Raw genomic sequence first — 26,339 nt, 5'->3', positions numbered from 1 at the left:
AGGGACAAGTCCTGAGTTCTAAAGTTCAAACTATGAGCTAGTCTGAAACTTGTATATGGCAAAAAAATACTGATAGCGAAACACATTTCATTGGTGTTCTTTGATATGTTATTCATTTCGATATTACGAAAAACAAATAGCGCATTAATGCTTTAATTAGCTTCCCATTCCTGTCTTTATCAAAAGCTTTGCATGGCTAATATCTGAATCCTGCCAACTTCCAGGGTGTGACCGAGGCAAACTCAACAATTTCCACTTCTAGTAACAGAGCGTCTGCTTTGATATTAGAGTAATATTCAAAACAGGAGATCTGCTTCCACAGGATGGCTACCAAAGAAAACAGAAATAAGGACTAAAGGTTCCACATAGCCAAGCCAAAGAGCTGCGGACCAGATCAAGCAAGGGGATGAAATTTTAGCACATTTGCAGGCTTGTGTGACTCACCCATGACAAAGACATAAATGCTGGTGGCAGTGGTGCCTTCAATGATGGCCTTGGCATCCTTATATGAGCAGCGGTAGTACCCCGTGTCTTTGGCCTGTGCCCCATTCAGGACAAGCTTCTTGCAGTACGGCAATTCCAACTTCCCCGGACACTCGCTGACTAAGGCCACCCTCTGCCCGGGGGCTGAGGTGGTCTCCAGCTGGGAGTGACGCTGGGTTAGGTCTCGTCCAACCAGAGTCTGATCAGGCCAGGCCCAGGCCAGAGTATTAGATCCCCTGAAGAGATGTGAAAAGTCAAAGGACACGGAACAGATTTCATCTTAGTACTTAAAATGAAAAGTTGTATTATTGGAATTAACACTCAGATTGTCACATTACTTGTGGTGTACCACAAGGTACACTCCTAGGTCCTTTAGTTTTTTCTTTTTTTTACATGATTCCATTTTACCAAAGTATCCAATGTCATAAAGTCTCTCTTCATTTCCAAGCAGACAATATGCAGATATGCATTAGCTGACATCTACCTGTTCTTAGATTGTTTATTAGTGATGTTAATTATTCGATTGCATAAAACTTTCTTTCTGCTTATCAGTCAAAATACTCTGTGCTAAATAAAGACATTATTATTACATTTTTGTTACATGTTAAGTAAAAAAACGACAGTGTTTGTGTGTGTCATGGTCCTGGGCCATGTGGGCCCAGTATTCTTAGTTTTCATGCATTTTTGTATTTTGTTCCTTATTTAGGCCATGTTTTCTGAGTTGCCCTGTTGTGTTGTTCCCTAAGTGTTTTCCCTTCATGGCTCTTCCCCCCTGTGTGCCCTCTATGTATTGATGAGCCCTCGTCTCCCCTTGTGGTTGTTTCATGTTTCCCCAGCCCGTTATGTCGGTGTTTTCCCCGTGCTCTCTCTCCTCCTGTCGGAACCTCTGCCTCTACATGTCATGTTCAGTTCACCCCGCCCTGTCTCGTTATGGTTATCTGTGTCACCTGTGTTCCCCGTGTGTTCCCACTTTCCTCGTTAACCCTCTGTGTATTTCTGTCTGCGTCTTCCTCTGTTCGGCGTCGCGTTCTCCCTCATGTTGTGTGGATCTCCCTGTGTCTCTCCGCGTATGTTAGTTTACTTTTCCCAGTTTAGTTTTGTATTTCCTATGTTCTGCCATTCCAGCATTAAAGCTGTGATTTTGAGTTCATCCCCGTGTCTGTGAGTTTTGCTATTGGGTCCTTCTCCTGCCTGCCACACAACGTATCATGACAGAAGAACGCGACGACAACATGGACCCAGCAGTTCACAACCCCTCCGCGGACCGACAGTACGACGCGACCATGCCGGACCCAGCGACACAAAGACTGGAGATTGTCCGGACAGTGGAGTCGCTATGCGACAAGTGGCTGCACTGTTCCAGTGAGGAGGAACGGGAGGAGTTCGCCCGCCAGGTAGGGGTGTGCGTGTCTGTGTTCCCCTGGTTATGGGAGACGCTGCACCCCCTCGTCAGCGACCTTCTCGTCTCCGCTCTCCGACTCCGTCCGCAGCAGCAGCGGCCCGGTGGGCGTGCACCTTCACCAGAGCCGTGCCATCGCGCCGTTGCCCCGCCGCCTCATGAGCCAGTGGCGGTCAGAGTCGGAACGGTGAGGCTCACCACGGACACACCATTGGCTCACACTTCATCAGCTTCCGCATCTTCGCCACCGCCTGCCTGCACGGAGATGCCCGAGGCTGTTGACTTCGGTGAGGAGGAGCGGCAGCAGGTGTTGCGGGCTTATCGGGAGGACGAGCTCCGGTGGAAGCCCTGGCTCATCTCGGAGCAGGACCTCTCACCTGCTGCACAGCCTACCAGCCGCTCGCCGTCTCCAATCCACTTAGACTTTACTTCGCCTGCCTCATTTCTGGCAAGGATGTGGGCGGACGACCGGGAGATCGCCGCTACATCACCCCCTGCATTTGTGCCATCAGCGCCCATCGCGCCAGCTACCAGAAGGGGGCGGCGCCGGCGCCGCCGTGGCACCGCATTAACTCCGGAAATCATGGAGCCCGGTCTCTGTGAGCAGCAGCAAGCAGCTTGCACCCACGTAGAGGAGGAGCTCCGGAGAAAGCCGTGGCCTACCCCCGATTGTCAGCACATCTTTCGGGGAACACGCCTGGCTCTCGGGGGCCCTCGGAGCCGCCAGGGTCTGCAGCCCTTCACAGCTCAGTTAGCTCCCTCGCAGCCACCCTCAGTTCAGTTAGCTCCCTCGCAGCCACCCTCAGTTCAGTCAGCTCCCTCGCAGCCACCCTCAGTTCAGTCAGCTCCCTCGCAGCCACCCTCAGTTCAGTCAGCTCCCTCGCAGCCACCCTCAGTTCAGTCAGCTCCCTCGCAGCCACCCTCAGTTCAGTCAGCTCCCTCGCAGCCACCCTCAGTTCAGTCAGCTCCCTCGCAGCCACCCTCAGTTCAGTCAGCTCCCTCGCAGCCACCCTCAGTTCAGTCAGCTACCCTCCTGGAAGCCCCCGCTGCCTGGTATTCTCAGCATCGACATCTTTTCCCGTCAAGGTTTATCGCTAAATCATTCGATCCTCCCTTAAGAGAGAGACTGCGTCCTCGCTGCCTTCACCCCAGTACACCAGTGTCACCTGGGTCTCCAGTAGCTCAGCTCCCAGTGTCACCTACCCCACAGCCACTTTTAGCTCAGTTTCCAGAGCCACCTGTTTCAGTTCAGGCCCCAGTAGCTCCAGTGCCGCCTGTAGCGCAGGCCCCAGTAGCTCCAGTGCCGCCTGTAGCGCAGGCCCCAGTAGCTCCAGTGCCGCCTGTAGCGCAGGCCCCAGTAGCTCCAGTGCCGCCTGTAGCGCAGGCCCCAGTAGCTCCAGTGCCGCCTGTAGCGCAGGCCCCGATAGCAGTACGGTCCGCTGGTCAGCCTAACATTCAGCCAGGGGTCTCTAATCTCTCTGGCTCTGCATCAGCTCCTGCTGGGAGCTCGGATGAGCTCATCCAAGACTCCGCGGCTCCCACGCCGCCTTCTACCTCGTCAGCTGGAGGGTCCGAGGGGCCCGTTCAGCCTCCTGTCTCCGCTGGAGGGTCCGAGGGGCCCGTTCAGCCTCCTGTCTCCGCTGGAGGGTCCGAGGGGCCCGTTCAGCCTCCTGTCTCCGCTGGAGGGTCCGAGGGGCCCGTTCAGCAACCTTCCTCGTCAGCTGGGGGTTCGGGAGAACCGCACCAGCCTCATGCCACGTCAGCTGGAGGGTCCGAGGGGCCCGTTCAGCCTCCTGTCTCCGCTGGAGGGTCCGAGGGGCCCGTTCAGCCTCCTGTCTCCGCTGGAGGGTCCGAGGGGCCCGTTCAGCAACCTTCCTCGTCAGCTGGGGGTTCGGGAGAACCGCACCAGCCTCATGCCACGTCAGCTGGAGGGTCCGAGGAGCCCGTCCAGCACCATGCCACACCAGCTGGAGGGCCCGAGGAGCCCATCCAGCCACCTTCTGCTACGCCTGGTCCAGCCTGTGCTTCGTCCGCTGCAGCCTCAGAGCCTTCGTCCGCTGCAGCCTCAGAGCCTTCGTCCGCTGCAGCCTCAGAGCCTTCGTCCGCTGCAGCCTCAGAGCCTTCGTCCGCTGCAGCCTCAGAGCCTTCGTCCTCGCCTGGTCCAGCCTCAGAGCCTTCAGCCTGTGCTTCGTCTGGTCCAGCCTCAGAGCCTTCAGCCTGTGCTTCGTCTGGTCCAGCCTCAGAGCCTTCAGCCTGTGCTTCGTCTGGTCCAGCCTCAGAGCCTTCAGCCTGTGCTTCGTCTGGTCCAGCCTCAGAGCCTTCAGCCTGTGCTTCGTCTGGTCCAGCCTCAGCGTCTTCAGCCTGTGCTTCGTCTGGTCCAGCCTCAGCGTCTTCAGCCTGTGCTTCGTCTGGTCCTGTGCCCACCGGGCCATGGCCAGCACGCCTGACACTGGAGAGCCGCCGCTGCCTTCCGCGCGGCCGGCCCCCTGAACTGCTCCGTCGTCTCCTCCGCCGCCGCCGCTGCCTTCCGCGCGGCCGGCCCCCGGAACTGCTCCGTCGTCTCCTCCGCCGCCGCCGCTGCCTTCCGCGCGGCCGGCCCCCGGAACTGCTCCGTCGTCTCCTCCGCCGCCGCCGCTGCCTTCCGCGCGGCCGGCCCCCGGAACTGCTCCGTCGTCTCCTCCGCCGCTGCCTTCCGCGCGGCCGGCCCCCTGAACTGCTCCGTCGTCTCCTCCGCCGCTGCCTTCCGCGCGGCCGGCCCCCTGAACTGCTCCGTCGTCTCCTCCGCCGCTGCCTTCCGCGCGGCCGGCCCCCTGAACTGCTCCGTCGTCTCCTCCGCCGCTGCCTTCCGCGCGGCCGGCCCCCTGAACTGCTCCGTCGTCTCCTTCGCCGCCGCCGCTGGCTTCCGCGCGGCTGGCCTCCGGACCAGCTCTGCCACCCGCCTGGTCGGCCCCCCGACCGTGTGACCCGTGGACTCTGGTGCCTGTGGGCTCTGGGTCGGCCCCCTGAACTTTGTTTTGACTATGGTCATGTGCTCCCGTGTTTTCTGTTTATTTTGTTTCCCGTTCTGGTCCCTCCGTCCTGGTCCCCCGCCTCCCGCCCTGGGTGGGTTGTTTTCTGTTTTTGTTTTGGTTTCTCGGGTTTGGGCTGTCGGGAGCCAGCCCTTTAGGGGGGGGTGGTGTCATGGTCCTGGGCCATGTGGGCCCAGTATTCTTAGTTTTCATGCATTTTTGTATTTTGTTCCTTATTTAGGCCATGTTTTCTGAGTTGCCCTGTTGTGTTGTTCCCTAAGTGTTTTCCCTTCATGGCTCTTCCCCCCTGTGTGCCCTCTATGTATTGATGAGCCCTCGTCTCCCCTTGTGGTTGTTTCATGTTTCCCCAGCCCGTTATGTCGGTGTTTTCCCCGTGCTCTCTCTCCTCCTGTCGGAACCTCTGCCTCTACATGTCATGTTCAGTTCACCCCGCCCTGTCTCGTTATGGTTATCTGTGTCACCTGTGTTCCCCGTGTGTTCCCACTTTCCTCGTTAACCCTCTGTGTATTTCTGTCTGCGTCTTCCTCTGTTCGGCGTCGCGTTCTCCCTCATGTTGTGTGGATCTCCCTGTGTCTCTCCGCGTATGTTAGTTTACTTTTCCCAGTTTAGTTTTGTATTTCCTATGTTCTGCCATTCCAGCATTAAAGCTGTGATTTTGAGTTCATCCCCGTGTCTGTGAGTTTTGCTATTGGGTCCTTCTCCTGCCTGCCACACAACGTATCATGACAGTGTGACTGTGAGTGTGCATTTTGCACTTGTAGTGCTATAAATTTTCCAGAGCATCTGTACATCCTTGTTTGCTTTGAGCTTTGTCACATAAATTCAGTTATGTTAACCCAGAGGCATTACGATTGCAACCATAATTGCTGCCTGAAAACCGATAGCTATGCTTTCATCACCTTGCTCCACTAAACAGCAATGACAGAAATGTGCACATGGTGCCAAAATGTGATGGCTGGAAATGACACAAACATGACAGATGATAATTTAAGTATTTTACAGCCTCAGTGAATAATTTTCCCTTATGGGAGGTTTATTTTTTTTAAAGATGAAAACATTTATCTGAGAAATAATCTGGAAAAGACCAAAAATAATATCAGCTTTAGCAAAGACAGCTTTTCTTCTTCTTTTTTTTTGTTCACCACAAAAACAAAATGGTTAAAGGAGGGACTGCTTGGGGCAGCAGACAGCACAGCTGAGATTTTATAGGGATATAGGATCATTATCATGAGTTGATTCATATATGACAGAGGCTCAGTTTAAATCGGATCTGGCTTTGCTTTAGAACAAAAAAAATCTCTTTCTTATAAGACATGGCCCATTGTTTATATGGTTTAGAAAAAGCAGAGTAAAACAAGTGCAGACTTTTCTTATTTAAACTGACAGTTTGCATCACAAATGTAAGACGTATAAAATGCTATGAAAACTATTAGCAATGCATGAGTGTCCAGATCCTTTGTTCACGAAAGATGCAATAAAACTGGTAACTTTTTCTGAAAAATGAACTGTAGCAGAGTCGAAATGTATTTTTCTCATTTGTTGATTGCAAGTAACACATTTTTTTTAATCTATCAATGATGATTTTTTGTAATTTCCTGAAAAAACACACAGTTTGTCATGCACAAGTGCATGTAGTCAGTCCAAAACGAGAAGACACACATACCTGCATGTAAGAGTGAGTGTTGTGTGGGCTGCAATCACTAGTTCGTCTTTGGGGCTGTCGAGGACGGGTGGAGTCATAGAATAGCCTATCACCAGACCTGCGGGAATGAACAAGCCAACTGCATTAGAATCATGTTACACAGGTCAGTCAAGACCTAGTGTTTTTGACAGAGCTGCTGGTAAGCTGTCAAATCTCTGAAACACATCGGGAATCTGAAATCTGACACAGTGGTTATTACATTTACAAGCTGTAAGGCAATCTGCGGCTAAAGGAACTGGTCCCTGATGCTGAAAAACACCCAGACAGAGAAATTACAGCTCGCTCGTGAGGCAATGCTGGTGTGATCTCTTTACCTCCGCCTCTGAAACAGCCACACAAACCATTTGCCCTTGATTTATTACAAATGCATTCACTTCACTCATCGGTGCTTGGTTAATATAGCTGGCCTAGAATGTCATTACCATAGTAGAGTCCCCTCAGGGTGCTATTAGCGCTTAGTCAGACTCTGCACCTACAGTCGATCATATATAAAAGTGTCACCATGACTTATGCTCCACCTGGATATCATTAGAGATGAAAACACACACTGTGCTATTGCAGGGACTGAGTGGCTGTGCGGTAGTGGAGAGGCTTTCTGAGCATTTACAAAACAAATCATGACCATTTTCCCACATCAGACTGAATAAATAAATACATAGTGTGCTTCAAGGCACTTTGTTACAAAGCGATGCACAAACATCAAAACAAACTGAGAAAATATGCATGGATAAGCATCATAAACAGTAGACTACAATATAAAAACCCCTGCACTCCATATGTAAAATGTAAATAAAAACAAAGCAATGATTTTTATTCTCAAAATTTCCTCTGCACAAGAGACGAGGCTGAAAATCAGTATTGAAATCTAAGATCTTCACACCCTCAGGTGCCACTGCCTTGAAAACAGACATGTCTCTGTTGTGGAAGTCATTGCATAGGCTGAAGGACACTTCCAGAAACCACTATCTGTGAAAACTGTTGACCGTGCCATCCATAAAAGCAGGTAAAAGCTCCATCATCCAAAGACAAGCTATATGCGAACACAATCCTGAAACACTTTCTAAGGGGTTAAGCTCATTTAAAATGGACTGAGGACATTTGAAATTAGCTTGTGGAAAACTGATCTGTGTTCAGAAAAATTTAAATGTGGAATTCTTTTTGGAAAACATGGATATGGCATCTATGATGGTATGAGGGTGCATTAGTGCCAATGTATCTTACACATCTGGAAAGGGACCATCAATTCTGAAAGGTAATACAAGTTTCAGAGCAACATGTGCTCCCATCCATCGTGTCTTTTTTAAGAAAGGCCTTGCATGAAACAATACTTAACTGCATATTGCAGCTATTACAACAACTTGGCTTTATAGCAAAAGAGTCCAGTTTCTGAACTGATCTGCCTGAAGGCCAGATCTTTCACCATCTCAAAATATTTTGTCCCATTATGAAACAAACGATACAACACTGAAGACCCAGGACTGTTGAACAGCAAGAATCGTATATTATCCCCTATTGGATTTGTAAGTTTCCTCACTTCCAAAGAAATGAACTACCTCCAATTTTTATGGTAGTTTCATTTTAATGAAGAGAAACAGAATATCATCTAAAAATCCAGAAAAACACCTTACTTGAAAGTTAGAAAGTGATTTGCAAGGCATTGAGTGAAATTGGTATTTGATCTTTAAGCAAAACATGAAGTGGTACTTGGTGAAGAAACTTCTGTTGGCAACCACAGTGGTAATATGCTTCTTGTGGTTGGGATTTTGGGCCGCTTCTCTCACCCAAGACTTGAGTAGGGAGACCTGCAAAATTTCAGTCCATTACGGCATATTATGTTACCAGTAGTGTCCTTGGCCACTGTGGTCCCAACTGCCCTCAGATCATTAACTAGTTCCTCCCGTATAGTTTTGGACTGACCCACAGCTTTTCTCCTGATCATCTTCAATGCCATGAGGCACTGTCACCTTCTCACCAAGCTTACTGCTGATGGTCTTGTAGCCCATTCCAGCCTTGTGCAGGTCTACAGATTGTCCCTGACGTCTTTTGACAGTTCTTTGGTCTCACCCTTGGTGGTGGAGAGGTTGGAATGGAAGAAATGGATTCTGTGGACATGTAGCACACATGTCCACATGATGAGTTGCGATCAGGAGTATTTGTAATTGATTGATTCATTGACTGGTTTTAATCTGCGTGTCACATGGGCACACAACCAATCTGTGGGAGCCAGAGTTTTGGCTGGGTTGTAGGGGGTAAAATGCTTATTTCACTCAATAATAAGCAAATCAATTTACAATTTTCAGGTATGTGGGTTTTTTTTCTGAATTTTTTAGTTGATATTGTGCCTTTTTCCATTAAAATGAAAAAGTCGTAAAAACTAGAGACTGATCATTTTTTGTTAGATGTGAACAAAGCTACAAATTCAGCAGGACAAATGCACAAATAGAGTTATGCAAGCAGCTGAAAGGCTATACAAATACCTTTCATATATTGGATCAGTATACTTTCTTTTATAAGCACACAAATCTATCTGGGGTCAAAACATTTGTACAATGGAGCTGCATATGCGCATTTTATATTACTGACTCACACATCTTCTAGGTCTAGGCAACAGCAGCTGAAGTGCCCAGCAATGGTTTCACAGCAGCCAGTCATGACCTGCTGCCAATCAAAAGTCAGAGATCTGTACAGCTGCGAATCTTAAACACCAGCCTCGTTCCTCCTACATGTCCCGCCGCCCAGGGAGCATCACAGAGCCAATTTATTCATATGTAAATTTTTCATTTTTACAATGTAAGCCCAGCTTCCTTTCAAAACTGCAAAGATTTAAAAACTTCAAATGATAATTTCTTAAAGAAATCATAAGCGATTTCGAAAAATATGCTGATTTGCTTTCTTGCTGTGACTTAGATAAGAAAATCCACGCCAGTCTCACATCTACATGTAGCTGCAATCAACAGGCGGTTAACTGAGCTTATCACAAAGGCGAAAACTGAGGCTGCCTAGCGAGCTGCAAATACACAAAATACAATAAAGCTCAGAAACAAAGTGGACTAACGGAAGAAATCTGCAATAATAGCTGAAACATCTGATGCTTGACTAACAGGCAGAAGTATGCTGTAACTTCCTGTGTCGCAAAGCACGGTAAAAATAGGCAAAAATTACAATAAAACAATGCCCCAGATGTGTCCAGGTTTTTATTATAGCCTGTCTTATTTGCAGTGTTTCTATTTTTGGTTATGTTTTGTATATTTGCAGTGAGCTGCTTTTGACATGTAGGTGGCAGATTACTCAGAGCCAAGCTAGCTGTTTCCCACCGGTTCCAGTCTTTATGCTAACTTTAGATAAACGGCTACCTCAGCCTCAGCAGTTATCTGTAGTTTGGCCAAGAAAGCAAAGAAACATCTCCCCTATAAATTTGAAAGTTGTATTATGTTATTATTCCACTAAAAAAAGAGAGCTAAAATAATCCCCTTTAACTTATCCTGATTTATTGCTGCAGGAGATAATAACTGTTAACAGTAAAACTGTCACCGACATCTTCTCACAGATGTTAAAACTGACATTAGTGAATTATTCAGAGCTAATATTGGCATTCTCAACAAAAACAAACATGCTGAAGGCTGCAGTGGGAGTCGGTGGCAGTCCATAAATCATTCCCAGTTTGGTGCCCAGCAGGATCTTCCTTCCTTCCTTTTTTCCGAGATCTTTACTTTGCCTCGGAGGAATAGCAGAGACTCCCCCAACGTATTGTCTCTGCTGTCATGTGAACTTGCCACCAGATTCAGTCCCATCACCGTTTGAGATGCTGCAAAGCCAAACAGCGGGCTGTGAAAATTGCACACACAGAGGCCAGCATGAGGCTACAGACCAGGGGAAAGTGAGAAAGGAAATTCCTGTCAGGACAAGTCCAAATTTCTATTTTAAGATGCGTGGATTTCCTTCCCACAGGCACCAGGAGAAAAAGATCATCTCGAAGATTCTTTGCTCATTTTTTAAGGACGGCAGATAGCTCCAGCAAAGCTCTGGACCACCCACACCTTTCCATTCACAGACCTGGATGCAGAGTGTAATGGGAGACCTACAATATTTCATCAAGTTCATGAATTTTTACATTCAAATGACTGAAAAAATAATGAGGTAGCTTTAGAATAGAAATAAACTTTATTTTCTTTATTGATCACCTTAATGTTCGCATCAGCATTTTATGTCAACAGTAGATTAAATGATGTGTGCTAGTAAAATGTGCACAAAGATATGAATCATTTATTGTGACGAATTTGCGAAAATTGCCAACTGTGCCTTTCAGCACTTTGGATCACTTTTATGTTTGTCAGCTCTTTGTTATCTTTCCTGCCACAAACTTTCATTCACTGTCTTTTGTCCTCAAATACATAATTTTGAAGAATTGGGCCATATCGCCATTCCTAACAGAGCACTTTTCTTTCAGACGTCAGGCTTACTTGTGGTTCCTAGAGTTTATAAAAGTAGAATGGGAGGCAGAGCTTTCCCCTCACTCCCAGCTCCACCCCTAAACTAGCCTGTTTCTGCAGGAGGTTTCTTCCTGTTTAAAGTGAGGTTTTCCTTCCCACTGTCTCCAAGTTCTTACTCATAGGGGGTCATCTGATTGTTGGGGTTTCTATCTAATATTGTTCAGTCTTTACCTTAGAATATAAACCACCTTAAGCTGACTGTTGTTGTGAATTGGTGCTAATCAGAGCGGCATAAAAAAAATGCTAATTTCTGATACCAAAAATTGTTACCACCACTTAGAAAAAAATGCTTTATAGACGTGCATTTTTCTGAACATGGCCTCTCATGCCTCTGTGAGTAGTAGCTGTTCTAAAAAAATTAAAGGTAGAGGTGGTGTTATGTCCAGAAGGAGGTCAGTATGGATGACCGGGTGCACAAAATGTCACACTTGGACAATGAAGTCTACTGTTTACATCCCTTTAAGCACCACTTAGGTGCATAAACTTTTTTAAAGAGCTATTGTTAAAAACAATAAAAGAAAGTACAAATGACAAATTAATTCACTAAGCAGATCCGCCACAGAAATAATATCAAAGAGGTGGCAGTGAACAGCGCACACTCTGCCACCCACACATCTGACTTTATTCATTTCTGCCATTTTTTAATTATTCCCCACAAATTGAACCACCTTCATTACAGCAATCTGTACAATAGTGTTGGACTAAAATGATATCGATCTCTGACTCTAGAGATACAGTTGACATACAAACAATATATAATATGTAAGAATCCTGCACGCAGGCTGACATATGGTGACAGCTGTTAGACGTGCAGACTGAGTGATGAACTGGGTCCTAAATCCCCTTTGTAGATGAGTCTCGGTGATGGATGCTTCCCTGAGAAAAATCTGTTGGGAGATCACACACTGGCAAGCCACACGCAGATTTTACATCACTTTTGAAATGTCATTAATGACTGGCATGCCTGAGAGATAAAATGCCAAGCTGTTGGAGGTGTAGGTTGTTGAAGGAGGGGAAGCTACAACACAAACATTTACCATTACCGTGAACACCTCAGCTGTGGATTTTTTTTAAAAACAAAAGCTACAGCGTGCAGTAGATGTGTGTGTGTCACAGGAAAGGGAAAAGCAGCATCACACCCACACGGAGTTGAGCTAAAAGCTCCCAGAAATCACAGATCATTCAAACTGACAGAATTAATGTCATATATTTGCTGTTTGCTGAGCTCAGCACCTCTGAAGCGGCAGTCTGAAAATAACGTGCACCAACTCAATAATTTGGATTTCTTGTGTATCACTCGTCATCCTAAGTGGCTATCTCGCATCTGCTGAAGGAGTCGGAACTTATTTTGTGCTGGGTTTCGCATGACTGCAGGTCGAAGCACCGCTGACCTCTCTGCTGATTGATGAGTGGCGGAAGGGAGTATATACTGTAGGTGACTCTCATCCATGTTAGTGCAGAGGCTGCTGTTTCTTTCACCCCGTGTTTAACAGCGATGGCAAATTTTTGTGCCAGATGTCAATATCTTCCATATGGATGTGCTTCAAAATGTATACGCTCTCTTTCCAAACCGCGAAACCCCAGATATGGAGACCTGTCACTCCATCAGCTGCACAAAGCGTTTCAGCACATATATATAATCCCATTAGTGTTTGCTTGCACTCTGTCAAATACAATTAAAAACACACGAGGCGAATGCCAAAGTAAACCGAACACATCGGATCCTGAAAGTTTGGGGCTGATAACGTGTCTTGTCATGATAATAAACACTTTTTCCTGGTTTGAGCTTACATGCTGCTTTTCATGGCAGACTGCAATGACAATCACTCATTTATCTGGGTATGCCTTAAACTGTGAAGAACAGAAAGGTTAATGGTCACCGTGTATTGCAAGAGCTGTGTTCCTGAACAAGAGCTTCAGCTGGAGGACAGTCGGTGGGTGGACAGTGAGTAATCTGAGTTATCCTTCAGTACACAAGGCTTCAAGCTTCCTAAAGAAAAATGAGTGTCTCAGTTATGTCTAGTTTGTCTTTAATTTGCTTTTATTTAACTGGTGTTAGCACCTGGGCGACAGTTTAAATTAGTTTTAAATTGTTTCTGGCCACTTCTTTTTTAAGTCATGGCTTATGTATAATGCATTTGCTGACATTAAATGCAGCCACTGATTTCTCATCATTTGTGTGAGACACACAGTCTTTTATGTCCTGTGTCATTGCGTTGTAATACAGCAACTAATACAGGGCACATTGCATTGCTTGATAATGTCAGTGTAACTGACAAAAAAAAGGTCAGGCAAATGTGGTGTTCAAGTTACAGATCAGCTAACTCATCTCCAAATTTAACATGAAGTCACATTAGCTGATGAACACCTGGAGCTTCATAAAGTCCAACTACTTGTACACAAGTTCAGCTGCTCGTTAATGCAATTATCAAATTAGCCAATCAGTTGGCAGCAACGAAATACATTTATGCATGCAGACATGGACCTGATTAACTTCAAACTGAGCATCCGAATGGAGAAGAAAGGCCATTTAAGTGAGATGTGGGGCTGGTCTGAGTATTTAAGAAACTACTGACCTACTGGGATTTTCCCAGCAACCATCTTAAGGGTTTACGGAGTCTGAAAAAAAAGAAAATACAGAGAGAGAGAGGCAGTTTTCTCTGCAAAAATTCTTTGTTGATATCAGAGGTCAAAGGAGAATAACCAGACTGCTTCAAGCTGATAGGATGGCAACAGGAACTCATTATAGCCAAATTATGCAGAAGAGCATCTCTGAATGCACAGCTTTAAAGCAGATGGGCTAGAAGACCACACCATGCGCCCACTCCTGTCAACTAAAAATAAGCAGCTGAGGCTACTATTCACACAGGCTCACCAAAATTAGACAGTAGAAGATTTGAAAAACATTGCCTGGTCTGATTTGGGGTCAGAATTTGGAATAAACAACATGAAAGCGTGGATCCAACCTGCCCTGACAGTTAGTTCAGTGTACTCGAGTGGCCTCCACAGTCAGCAGATCTCAATCCAACAGACCACCTTTGGGATGTGTTGGAGCAGAAGATTCACTTCATGGATGTGCAGCTGACAAATCTGCATCGACTGTGTGATGCTTTCAAAAATCTCCGAGGAATGTTTCCAGCACCTTCTTGAATTCAGGGAACACTCGGGACCAACCAGCACTAACACATCGTAACTGATGAAGAGGCCAGTGCGTGTATATTTTAAATGTAAAACACAATAACACACATGTTAACACTTTTTTTCTAACTGCTACAGAAACTGGAGATTGAACCGCTGACCTTCCAATTAGTGAACAATGTGCACTCCCTCCCAAACCGCAGCCGCCCACACAGGCATACAAAATTAAATACAGACATATAGAGAATGGTTAACAGCGATGTACACTTTAGTAGGTTTGCTGGAAAATGTGTTGGATCGTGCCAAATCATTGGTATAAATCATTTTCGCAGATGATTGTATGTCGAAACCCTATTCGGAATGACTCCCTGGCCCTCCCCAGCAAAATGAGTGGTGATTGGCCCATTTACAAGCACCTTACAAATGTGAACACGGACAGAGAGCCAGAAAAATATTTCAAGCCTGGTTCCCCTCTTTCCCATGCATTCCAGCTGGTGGTGCAGAGATAAGCAGCAGCTTCGGGAGATTAGCCTCGACCAACAAATATCACAGTAATTTCATGCTGGATTCTGTTATCTAATGATTACACATGATATAAACACATAACATTAGATTTATAAATGACTTCAGGCACTTAAGTGTTGTGTTTACATGCTCTCATAGAGACAGGCTAATTCCGAGCCTCCTTTATGTCTGAAGCAGCTGAAGTGACAGCGACTCGATGACTTTAGAAACCTTGTGATTCGGCTCACCGACTTCTCGGTATCTGACACTCTGATCACCAGGGCTTGTCAAAAATAATTAAATTCTGTCTTCAAGACTTGCAGAAGATTTAACCTCCTCACTGACAGTCATTTGACATGGCTTTGTAACAGAGAAGCAGCTCACTCAACATGTCCTTGTAAAGAAACCTAACATTTCTCTTGAGAAAATAGAATTTCTCTCTTGTTTTGTGAAAACCCATTCTTAGATTAGTTTAAAAGATTTGTAAAAGAGAAGAAATAATAGGCATAAAAAAAATATTAAAAAAGCAAAAAAAGTTCCATCCATGTTTGACATCAGCCATATAAAGGGATATGGTTACACCGGCCGGATGACTTCCCAAAGCAGGCCCCTCTGATTTTCTACAAGATGGAAGTCCCAGATGTATATATGTGAGCTCTGTGCCAGAAGTCAAACACTTGCAAGGACAACTGTGTCTGTTTACTCCACAAGTGCCATTGGGCCTCGCTTTGATGTGCCAGCCTCCTAACTGGTTGACAGGGAGGAAAGAAGTGCAACTGGTTTCCTGTCAAATAAAATCTGTAAACAGCATTTTATTAATTCGAAAGACTCAGAATGCCTAACGGGCCATAAAACGTCTGCATCCCAGTGTTTTGCAGCAATTTCCAGCTTTGAATACAAAGAAAAAGGATCTTAATAATGCTGGAAAAGTTTAATTTATTTGGGACACTTGCAGATGCACAGCAAAGCTTATTAGGCTTGGTTTACATTAGAACAGCAAAATCATATGCATGCTTGAATGCACAGCATGCTAGAGCCAGCCAGGTCCAATTGTTTCCTGCCTTCGCATTTCCAGCCTGATTTTCACCCATATCATTCAGCTCAATGTAATCTTATTTGCATTATGCCAAATCACAACAGATGTCATTTCAGGGGGCACTTGACATAATAAGGTCAAGCTCTCTCACAATATTTCAGAGAGAAGCCTACTGCACGGCTTCCTTTGATTATAGCAACAACGGGGGGGAAAATTCCCTTTTATTAAGAGGAAACCTGTGCGCACAGCAGAAATCCATAAATCAAAAAAATGTGTGTTTCAAATCTCTTGTTCCCATTTGTGTTTCCCCTACTGATGGCTGGGAGCTCAACAGAAGCAGTACATCAGTGTGATTTCTCTTTCTCGTGCAGAAAACAAGAAGAATTTCCAGATAATCAAAGTTCCAGGGGCAACATTACATCCAAATGTACTACGTTTGCAAGATGAACTGCAGAACTGCTGAAGTTAGTGGACCTACGGTGATTCATACACACTGGATTTTTAACCCATTTAAAAGCCTCTTGATATGCGCACTCACATTTTATTTGCTGACCTCTCTGCATGGCTCACATTGGGAGTTTTTGTCACATTTACGCAATACTGAATGTGGGCTTCCTATAGTCTGTGAAGGACACCTGCTGACTAGATAAATCACACACAGAGAGAAAGCTTCAGTGCCATAGGGCACTTTAAGCCAGTTAAAAATGTAAAGCTTCTCTGAGAATCAGGCGGATGCAAGGCAAGCGGGATTCGTGGGCATTAAAGGCGAGTAGGCGTGAAGATGAGCCCTTCTCTCTTTCGCTCTCTCTCCTCAGGAGCGACACAGGGCGCTCGTGTGAAAAGCAGAGCGGTGTTTTTCACTGCGAGCAAATTTCCTGTTTTCTTTATCATATTCACGCGTCTCCCGCTTCCCGTTTTCATGGACACTAAAGATGATTTTGCCGTCAGCGTTTTCCTCTCCCCTCTGTAGTTTTGTTTCTGATCAGTCACATGACAGGAACAGGAAAAGAGGAACCATTTGCAAACAAATAACTTGTCAGACTCTTAGTTTTAGCACACAGGAGTGACTCAAGGGAATTTAAAAATAAAGTCTTTCACAGATATAATGATTATGGTAAGGCGTGTGCGGAGTCGCTGTGTGGTTATATAAAATATCCATGAGCAAAGTTCCAATGGAAATTCAGTTTAGATTTAATTACAGTAATAAAAAAAGGAAAGCGAAACACACATGAAAAGAATGTACAAAATGTTTCAACTTTTTTTGGTGGCGAGGGTTAAAATTAAGAGCAGCTTGAGGATGCAGCTACACTGTTACTGTGTTACTGGCTGAGGTCCAAGGCTAGAGGGCTCTGAAATAGCACCATATATCTGCCGAAGGACGGGAGGCCAAGCAGGCCACGGAGCAGACCTGCACTTTGGATGTGAAGTCAGTCAGCCACGGGCTCTGACACGCTTCCCTCTCTCCCTCTCTCTCCCAGCTTCCTCTGTCATCTGGACACAAGGCCGGGCCAAATCCAGGCGACTGGCTGACTGGCAGCCTGGCTTTGATTTCATTGTTACTACATAGGTGGATGACATCCACCACATCCCTGTCCTCTCCACTGCTGGGGGAGAAAAAGCCTTTCCAACATCCTGCCAGAGGAGGGCTGCAAACATAAGGATGCCACGGCAAGCCATCTGGGCCAGCTTCCTATGTTTAAAACCTCTGACCCTGACTAAACCTTCCTGTACCTGCCACACAGGCACACCGGACAGCTCAACTCTTCCTTTGCAGCAGTGACTCTTTTTTTTTTTTTTTTTTTTTTGGCTTGTCATCATTATTATAACTGAGATATTGCTTCCTCCACTGAGAAGGGAAGCAAGTACATTCTGGTAAATGCTCTGCCCCTGTTTCTGGCAATGATGATTTTGTGTGGAAGAATCTAAAATGTTCCTTTTACAACTAGCTGTACAAAAAGAAAGAATGCCAACATTAGTGCCAAAGATTAGCACAATCCAGCCCTGCTGTGATGGCTTGCATGCTCATAAAAATCACGCTGTGCCTCTTTAGAAGCCAAATGTTAAGGAGCTTCATTGCTGTGCTCGTTACCTGATTCGTGCAGACTCGGGCCATAAACAAGTCTCTGCTGCTGTCGTGTCAGATCTCCCGGCAAACTAAATCACCGCGGCACCTTAAGATGCCGGAGAAAAGAAGGGCAAAGTAGGGAGTACTGGGTCAGCAATTATTGTGCTGAGTGCCTAAAGGGAGGGAAGCTGGCAATTTCCTCAGGCTTTGCCAATAGACCCTTTCCCATGAACCTCAAGTGACCTCCAATGCACAGCAAGTACTCTGAGTGACCAATAATATGCTACACGGACAAGTCACAACCCTAAACCCGCACAGCTGCCCGAGCCTGAGCAGCAGTTTGAAAGTAATAGCGATGGCGACTCTAGCTAGAATTACGAGGGCTCCAAATTATGTTTGTCTCTAAGCAACAGAGGCACTTTGGAGTGCTGTAATATAACTGCGATACAGGCACTGCGTCCGAGGAGCCGGTCTCTGCCTTTAGAGGTATCAGGCCACGGATGCCACAAAGGAAGAATTTTCCTCCTGCGCCTCACAACATAACTTACAATAAATGTCGTCACTGCCTCGTATGGCTGTTGGATCCCATGCAATTACTTTTGCATTAGCGTGTCATGACAATTTGTGAAGTCAACACATTTGTAGCTGTGAACTGAAACCCCCTGATTATTCTGGATTCTCTCATTTGATCATCAACCTGTCGCCCCGTAGAATGACACCCAGCTGACACGACAGATTGTGCACGACTCCTCACAATTGTTTTTCTTTTTAATGTCGATTAACAACGGCAGTGACACAGCACTCACTCGTGCAGTTGTATAAGCTCTTCACCCTCCATGGGTGGCTCTGTACACTCAGAGACTCACAGTTCAAGTATTCAGCCATCAAAGCGTCGCTAAAATGCTGTCCTTGTGATGGACTGCAACATGAAACTCAGGCCTGGGTGAACATGAGAGACAGGAGGAAAATCAATAGGTGAAACCTCCTCTGCACAGTAATTATTCAAAGTGTGGTGAGATTTTTTTTTTTAAAGAGTGCAAAGAAAATAGAGCCCACTGAAACATTTCATTTGCACAGCAGGGACACTGAAATGACCATGGAGATATGGTCTGAAAAATCCCTTCATGGCCATTTGTATAACTTCTCTTTTTCATACGACAACTCTATTGATTTTGAAAAGGTGCTACAATAAGGGCCGAATAACCAAGAATAACCATTATTTTCTTGTGGTGGGTCAATGGAACCATTCATACAACAAGACAAAGGCTGATTTTTCTCTTTTTTGATTGTTAACACACAATTATCTGTCAGTTTATACATCACCAACTGAGTGCAACATGATGAAAGTACTGATTAATTTTCTTTTTGAACTGTTTTGACATCACCTGTGGCTTTGTAGCAATTATTTAGCTACGAAGTGGGTCACAACCTCCCTCTTATCAAGGCAATCTGTTAACCCATCAGCTAGCTGACTCTGGGAGCAACAGCCAATATTTTTGGGCTTCCAATGTATCAGGATGTCCAGACGGTGGACACCGGATGGCTGATTCATATTCCTGTTCCATCTGTCGGTCTCTGCATGCACATGTGACGATTACAGCTACATGTAGAAATGACAAGTACTTTAAAACCAGAGAAAGCTTCTGGTACCAAAAATCTCGTCCCTTGCCTACAGACTGCAGACTGAATGCTGTAGACTGCTCCTTAGATTGTCCGTGTGGGCCTATTTGTGTATGTATTTGGGTTTGTTGTTTGTTTAAATACATTTTAATATGTTAATGACCTTTTTTTATGCCTGCAAACAACTGAACTAAAACTCTATTGGCAGTTTGGAAGTTGGAATGGCAAAGTCTTTTCCCATCTCGTAAATGGATTGACATTTAAGTGTTTTTATAGTATTATTAACATCTCCATGCCACATTTATACATTCACAGACATTCATGTAGTGCTTTATACAACATATGAAGCATGCTTATCTCTCAAACATACACACTGATAAACGCTTTTGGGCATTTTGGGGTTCAATCTTTTGCCCAAACACACTCACAGCCAAGACTGTAGGCAGCAGGGGTGCTGCGGATGCTAGGGCGCCCCCTGTTGCAAAAGGCAGACATCACCAGAGCCACTGAATGGAAGAGTCCGTACCACAAAGATGAAAAAGGTCCAATGGGCCTTTCTCTTTCTTACAGCAATGGCGGATCATGGAGTCTCACGATAGTTCCAAAAGTTAGCAACACACGCTAGTCGCACCATAGAGATATAGCAGCACAGACGTTTTTTAAAACGTAAGAAACAAGTTAAAAAACTAGTCTGCTTGTTATCAGAACACATTCCAACTGTCCACTAAACCTTTGTGAACTTTGACCCCCTGCTAACATGACTCTGACTTACTCAGAGGCTTTGCCCATAACCAGCTAAATATGCTCAGACTCTGAACAGGAGTGTGCCTCAAGAGTAAAATTAATTTCTGAGTGTAAATTTGGAGGTTTATAACCTGCACCCAGATGAAGGCAACTTTTGGCTTATTATGAGCTGCTGATGAGCAGTTTAATATTATAATTAAGCAATAATTGCAATATATATAATATAATATAATTTTATACCTTAGACTCTAGTACCCCGTCGCCTGCCTGCCTGCCTAATTCAGCACCCCCACCTTCAAGGCCCTTCCCACGGCTGATTTAGACTTGTGCAGTGAATCTTTGGACAGCCTACGACATAACCTACGTAAATGGCCAATGCTGTTGCCAGCACTCATCCTTGTGCGTGTGTGATATGTTAGTTTCCTTGTGATTGTGTTCCGGTGTTTTATATGCCAGCCACAATAGAAACAAATAAAATACTGGGATGTTTTATTCCTCCCGGGCCCCCGCTCTTTGTTGTGGTTAGTTTTGGTTTTTGATGGGTTTTAAAATTGTTTTTATTTTATTTTTTTTGGAGGCAAACATATTTGTCTCTCAACTTTTTTCCACTTCCTTGTCATTTTCCTCACGTCCGTTCCAATTTTTGATTTCCGTTCTGCAATCTCCCTTCAGGAATTTGATGAAACGTGAGTCCTTATGTTAAGGCAGCGATTATGATTCCCTTAGTTCCCTCAGTTACTCTTCCATTGAGCTGGACATCAGGTTGTGGCATAAGTAGTGCTGTAGGGTTTCAGAGGGGTCTACGATTATGACCCACCTGTGGTGTAAATTTAAAATAGAGGTATAAATCCCCCATTAATCCCCTGTCACATTGGAGGACAGGCGATCAAACTACTTCATGAGCCACGTGGGAGTGGGCTATTCATTTTCCCAACTGGGCTTCATGAGAAACTGGTATTGTTGTGGAGGGCTACACCAATAAACTTGTAAAAAGATAACATTAACACTGAGCTAAACTGAGTTCAGCTTATTGGCCCAGGTTTTCATGTGGGCCCTTAAGAAAATCATTTTTGCCACCCCCGATAGTCGACCCCATGTGTGCAAATGTCCAATTAATAATGAAGATGTGCACCACATACAGAGTAAAAGGGAAAAATTCAAAAGTGGCTAATAACATTCAAAATGGGTGGTGAGGCTGGTCATTGTATTATCTCACAGCAGCATTACTATACTATATTTTTACATGAAAAGCATGTGGGGATCGCTGAAGTGACTAAAGCTCATCTTCACAGAGACGGAGCTTTTATCAAATCTCATGGCATCCCGATCGGTTGTGATCGGTTGTTAGTGAGATGTTGCCTCCAAAACCACTAACGTCACTCTTAAGGTGGTATTAGAAATGTCGGGGTATCACCAGAGCTCTTGGGATTTTGTGCTATGACAGCTGATCCAAGAGAAGATAACGAATGAAATTCAAAAATATCAACAAAGAGACAAAATAGTTGAATAGAAAAGTGGCGCCTCTCCAAAAGTTAATGGTTCTCTTTAGTTATTTAGATGTTTACATTGGGACCAGAATGGTGGCCACTGGATACTGCAAAGCAATGCAACTAGCATGACTAGAAACTGGGCATTGAAAACATGCAGGGGTCAGATATTTGAAAACAAAAATACCACAGATGGTTTCCATCAACTGTCTAACACCAACTTGGACACATATTTGGCCTCTGATTCAGATTCCTGGTGTTGAAAGAGCTTATCTCTCAGTTCTAGCTGTATTTGGGGTATTTGCGCTTTAGCATAATGAGAAAGTGAGTGACCAGAGCCCCAAATGCCCAGGGGGCCTCACTGCTCCATGCCAGCGATGAGTGAGCCACTGGACTCCTTATTTATTTGGACTTTACTGCAGCAGCAGCATTCCTCTCAGAGGAGGCTCTGTAGCTGACAGAACAAGATATTCAAGAACGGACACCATGGACCGCAGAGTCCTGAGGTTGAATCCTGAGATCAGCACTGAGAACCAGGAGGGGGTATTGTTAGCTAAAACAACTCAACCTCTATAAGGGTACAACTAGAATAATACCCAAAGTTGAGAGTCAGATTTCTGGGATGATCTGATCAAGCAGAGGTATGCGTACAGAAAACACTCTGCTAAAAGCAATATCAACACTGTGCACCCAAGACAGAGAGCAAGCCAAAGATCATTTGGCTCAGGAGCTCAGGTTTTCTTTTTTTGTTTTCTCTCTTTTTTCTCATATGTGGCTCATTTTGACTGGAAAGGGTTTAAAAAGCCACTTACGGCGCAACAAAATGAAGGAAATTATGAGGGGAGAATGAAGGAATCAGTGACTCGCTATTCATTCCAACGCTGTCAAACAGCAGCAGAAGTTTCCCCCGTGATGTCTTTCTTAAATAAGACAGAATTTCTTTGATGAATGTCTTTGCACTGCTGTAATTCAAACTAGAGGCAGAGCGTGAAAGCAAGATGGGACAAAATGACTCGGGCAGGAGCTTTTTTAAATGCAGCTGCTGCGTAGATTATCTGCTCTCCCCATCTTATGACAATGACTTCTGGGCTGGCGGGTCTACAATGGACTCACCTTTAATCTCTCCCTCTGATCATAATAAGGGCAAGTCTGTGATCTAGTTACAGTTACATCAAACTCAGAAATGGCTTTTTAATGTCACGCATTTGAGAAAGAAAGAAATCTGGGAAGTGTGGGGTTAGGAGGGTTAAGAAAATCCCTCAGGCCAAAGACGTGCATAATCTTTAAACACAAGACTTTGTTTTGTTGAATTTATTTGATGAGAGATTTTATAAGTGAGGCAGACACAGACAAAGATCTCTGATGTTTCTGTCTTGGATGCTGTTTCACGAGTGGGAAAAAAAGACAAGAAACACTTTGCTTTAACTCCACATCTCCAACACCTCAAGACCATATTTAGCCCTCAGCAAGTCTGGATCCTATATAAAGCAGCTGAGCATAACATGACGCTTGACTTGATTCCAGTCTGAAGTGATTTCAAAAAGCAGCAATTCTGAGCTTCAAACTGCCATCTTTCTCCCACCTCTCCGCTTCAGAGTGTCAATCAATCCCGTAAGTTCCCACTGTGAGACTTGAAAAATGCCTCCAGGTTAGTTCTTCGACATTCTGTTTCATTTTTATGCTTTCTGTACCAGTTGAGAAGCAGAGGGCCTCTGTATGGATGAACACCCTGCAGAGTAGGCTCGTAAGATGAGAAAAACATTATACAGAGCTTTAAAAATTCAAAGGTCACATTTTTTTTTTGATGGGAATGAAAACTCGGGTTTGGTTCTTGTTCTCAGTGGATTCATGTGACCCAACCGGCACAGCTCATCCACATCCACATGCAGTCATTTACGGAAAGCTGCGAGCATTCTCGGCCGTAGATGTCTCATACATCTAATTTAAACCGTGCATAGAGGACCAGCGTGCTTTAGATTATTTAGACACAGCCTGGCTGAACTTGTTTGACTTTAAGACACACAAGTGACAATGGAAGACATGTGCAGGCAGAGCTTTTTGCTTGCCACAAAAAAAAAACAAAAACCAGAAGATTGCAGAGAAAAGCTCTGGACCCTCACCGACATATGGGAGCCCAGTGAGCTCTACACACACAACTGATGCAAAGTCACTAAAAGTCAGCTCAGCTGAATCCTCTGGTGTTTTTGTATCTCCTGAGATTAAGGCACCATCGATTAACAGCTACATCTTCATCAAACAGAACAACAACATGCCTCCCCCTAGTGCCTATCTGCATGTAGACTTGTTGAGTCTTACACCCTACCAAAAGATGTGCACTCTTAGTGTTTGTCAAAAGGACTGATTAAAAGTGGGTTAAAGTTTTTACGCATAAACTTTGCAGCTAATAACACGCTGATAACACGGGAAGTAGCCCCTACGCACAAATGCGCACAATTAACATCCACCTGGCTTCGTTCAAACCTCGAGTAAAACTTAAAGCAACTTAAATTAAAAGCTCAATCCACCTCACAGCAGAGGAAAGCCGGTGTAAACCTAGAGTGCAACACCTCACTTTGTTTTTCGTTTAAATAAAGTTGCGCTCAAAACTTCCACCGTGACTCATTGCGTTATGAGATGTCTCCTCACCTGAGGCGTATGCTAGTCCAATCCAAGTCCGACAGAACAGCATAAAGTCTGTCTTCATCTCCAGATCTCCGGTCCAGAAGTGCACAAGCTTGAGCTGAGTTTCTCTCTCTTTAAATTTTTTTTTTAGAAGAATAAAAGAAAAAGGACAGGTTGGTTTTAACAGGCTCTTAGTGGAGAAGCTGGTTTCAATGAAGGTCCTTGGGTGGGGTTAAGGGGGGGAAACTCAGGTGAACGCTGTCTGTCTGTGGGCTGCTTTGCGCAGAGAGGACATAGCCGAAGTGCTGAGGAAAAGGAAAAGCACACACACACCACACACACAATTTCCCCCCTCGTTTAGTTTAAAAGGATGCATAAGGCACTGAATGGGATTTTCAACGATTTCCCTTTCCTTTGCTCGTGACGGGAGCGCATCCACATCCACCCACCCAGTTCATAAAACAAGCTGGAGAGGGGTGTGAGCGTGTGAGGTGGTGTGTACGGGCTAGGGAGGTGGGGTGTGGAGGGTCAGCCAAACATCCATGACAAAGTTCCTTCCTGCAAAGTCTTGCGTTTCATCCCGCTGTATTAAAGACTTTTAGAACTGCGGATAATAACTGTGGAGGATAATAAAAACGTGCAATAAGAGCACTGCAATATTGGAGCTGTGGGTTTTCCCATTTGTTGCGTTGCTGCAGAACCGTTTGGCATTGATTTTCTGTCATGGATTTTTCCCAAAGCATTTAAAGTCGTCCTGACACCTAAATAGCTTAGCAGGTAATCCTAATAACATCAGAAATTCTTACAAAGCCACCACGGGAGCACTGCAGTCACCACAGGAAGGAAACAAATGCCACTGCGAGATAAAGCAACAGAGGCAGCCTGCAGACAAATATAAGAATGTAAGAAGGAATGGTATTTTTGATGTATCAAAAATAGGCTCAAATTTCAAAATGTCACGGTCCCCGTGCCTGCTCGGCTGGCCCTGTGTGGCTACATGTTATGTTTTGTCTTTTCTCTCTCTCCTCTCTCTCTGCTCGCTGCCTGGGCGGAGCTCATTGTGAGCTCCCGGCCTCCACCACCTGTAGGCAATCACCTGTGGCTCCTCACCCTGTTTGCTCCCGCTACTTAAGGCAGTGACTGAGAGCACCTCGCCGCTGGACTATTGAATAACGCTCGTCAGTGCTACTTTAGCCTCAGCCAGTTTTGAGCTCTGTCCGTAAAAGTTCCGTGCTAACCCTTGTTCTCTGTATGCAGATTTCTCGTGTTTTGGTTTGGAGACTCTGGACGCTTTTCCCGACCCCGCTCTGCACCCCTGGGAACCCTGGCCCCCTTCTCCCTCACCTGTATATAGTGCACCTGGAGTGTGTAAATAAACCTGTTTTTCTGAGACTTCAGTCTGCGCCGAGTCCTCCCTGCTCCTCCGTGACACAAAAATGTTTTTAAATCCTTCTGACACCAAACTGTCAATGCAGTTTTATGTGTTTAGGTCAAATGCTGGTTGTTAATTTGATGTAAAGGAAAGATCTCTTCTGGCATGCTTCTGGACACAAATTCTTCCTCACGTTAAACAAACATAAGCTGAGGGAGTGCCTCTCTATTAAGTCTCCGTAATAACTCATCCAACGGGTCAGATGTAAGTAATGATGCCTCCAAGACTAAACTGCACAGAGTTTCTTCCAGACTTGACCAAATCCTGTTAACCCCCACCACCCACTCATCCATCCTCCTCGGGGAGTCCTCAGAGTGTGAATAAAAGTCATGTACTAGGAGCACAACATGCCCGTAGCGAGCCGCTATCAGTCCCGTTTTATCGTACAGGGAGGGATTTGGAAAATTGAAAACCTGTGTACCATAAGTCAGAGAGGGCAGAAGGGGGTGTGCGCTTGTGTAATCATGCGCACGCACAGAGATGGGCCTTCGGGTGTAGGTGTGTGCTTTATCTGTGAACTGTCAGGGTCACCTTTGCGGTGGTCAGACAAACATCGTATGGAAAGTGCAGAATAATCAGCGCAAGTCC

At 45.3% G+C, this 26,339-nt stretch overlaps 1 protein-coding gene across 1 annotated transcript in view; it reads right to left on the bottom strand.

Annotated features, from left to right (window-relative positions):
* The window catches only part of flt4 (fms related receptor tyrosine kinase 4), a 51,751-nt gene extending 26,981 nt beyond the window's left edge, over positions 1-24,770 (bottom strand). Inside the window, exons 1-3 of the mRNA XM_004541022.5 lie at positions 24,344-24,770; positions 6,575-6,671; positions 445-719 (exon numbers count right to left, since the gene is read on the bottom strand). Of these exons, the coding sequence (XP_004541079.3) occupies positions 445-719; positions 6,575-6,671; positions 24,344-24,401 (430 nt within the window). The 5' untranslated portion in view covers positions 24,402-24,770. The remainder of the gene's footprint in view (positions 1-444; positions 720-6,574; positions 6,672-24,343) is intronic.
* Positions 24,771-26,339: the final 1,569 nt, after the last annotated feature.

The sequence above is a fragment of the Maylandia zebra genome, linkage group LG2 (genome assembly GCF_041146795.1).
Source record: "Maylandia zebra isolate NMK-2024a linkage group LG2, Mzebra_GT3a, whole genome shotgun sequence".
Lineage (NCBI taxonomy): Eukaryota > Metazoa > Chordata > Actinopteri > Cichliformes > Cichlidae > Maylandia > Maylandia zebra.
This window is presented reverse-complemented; position numbering and strand designations above follow the sequence as displayed.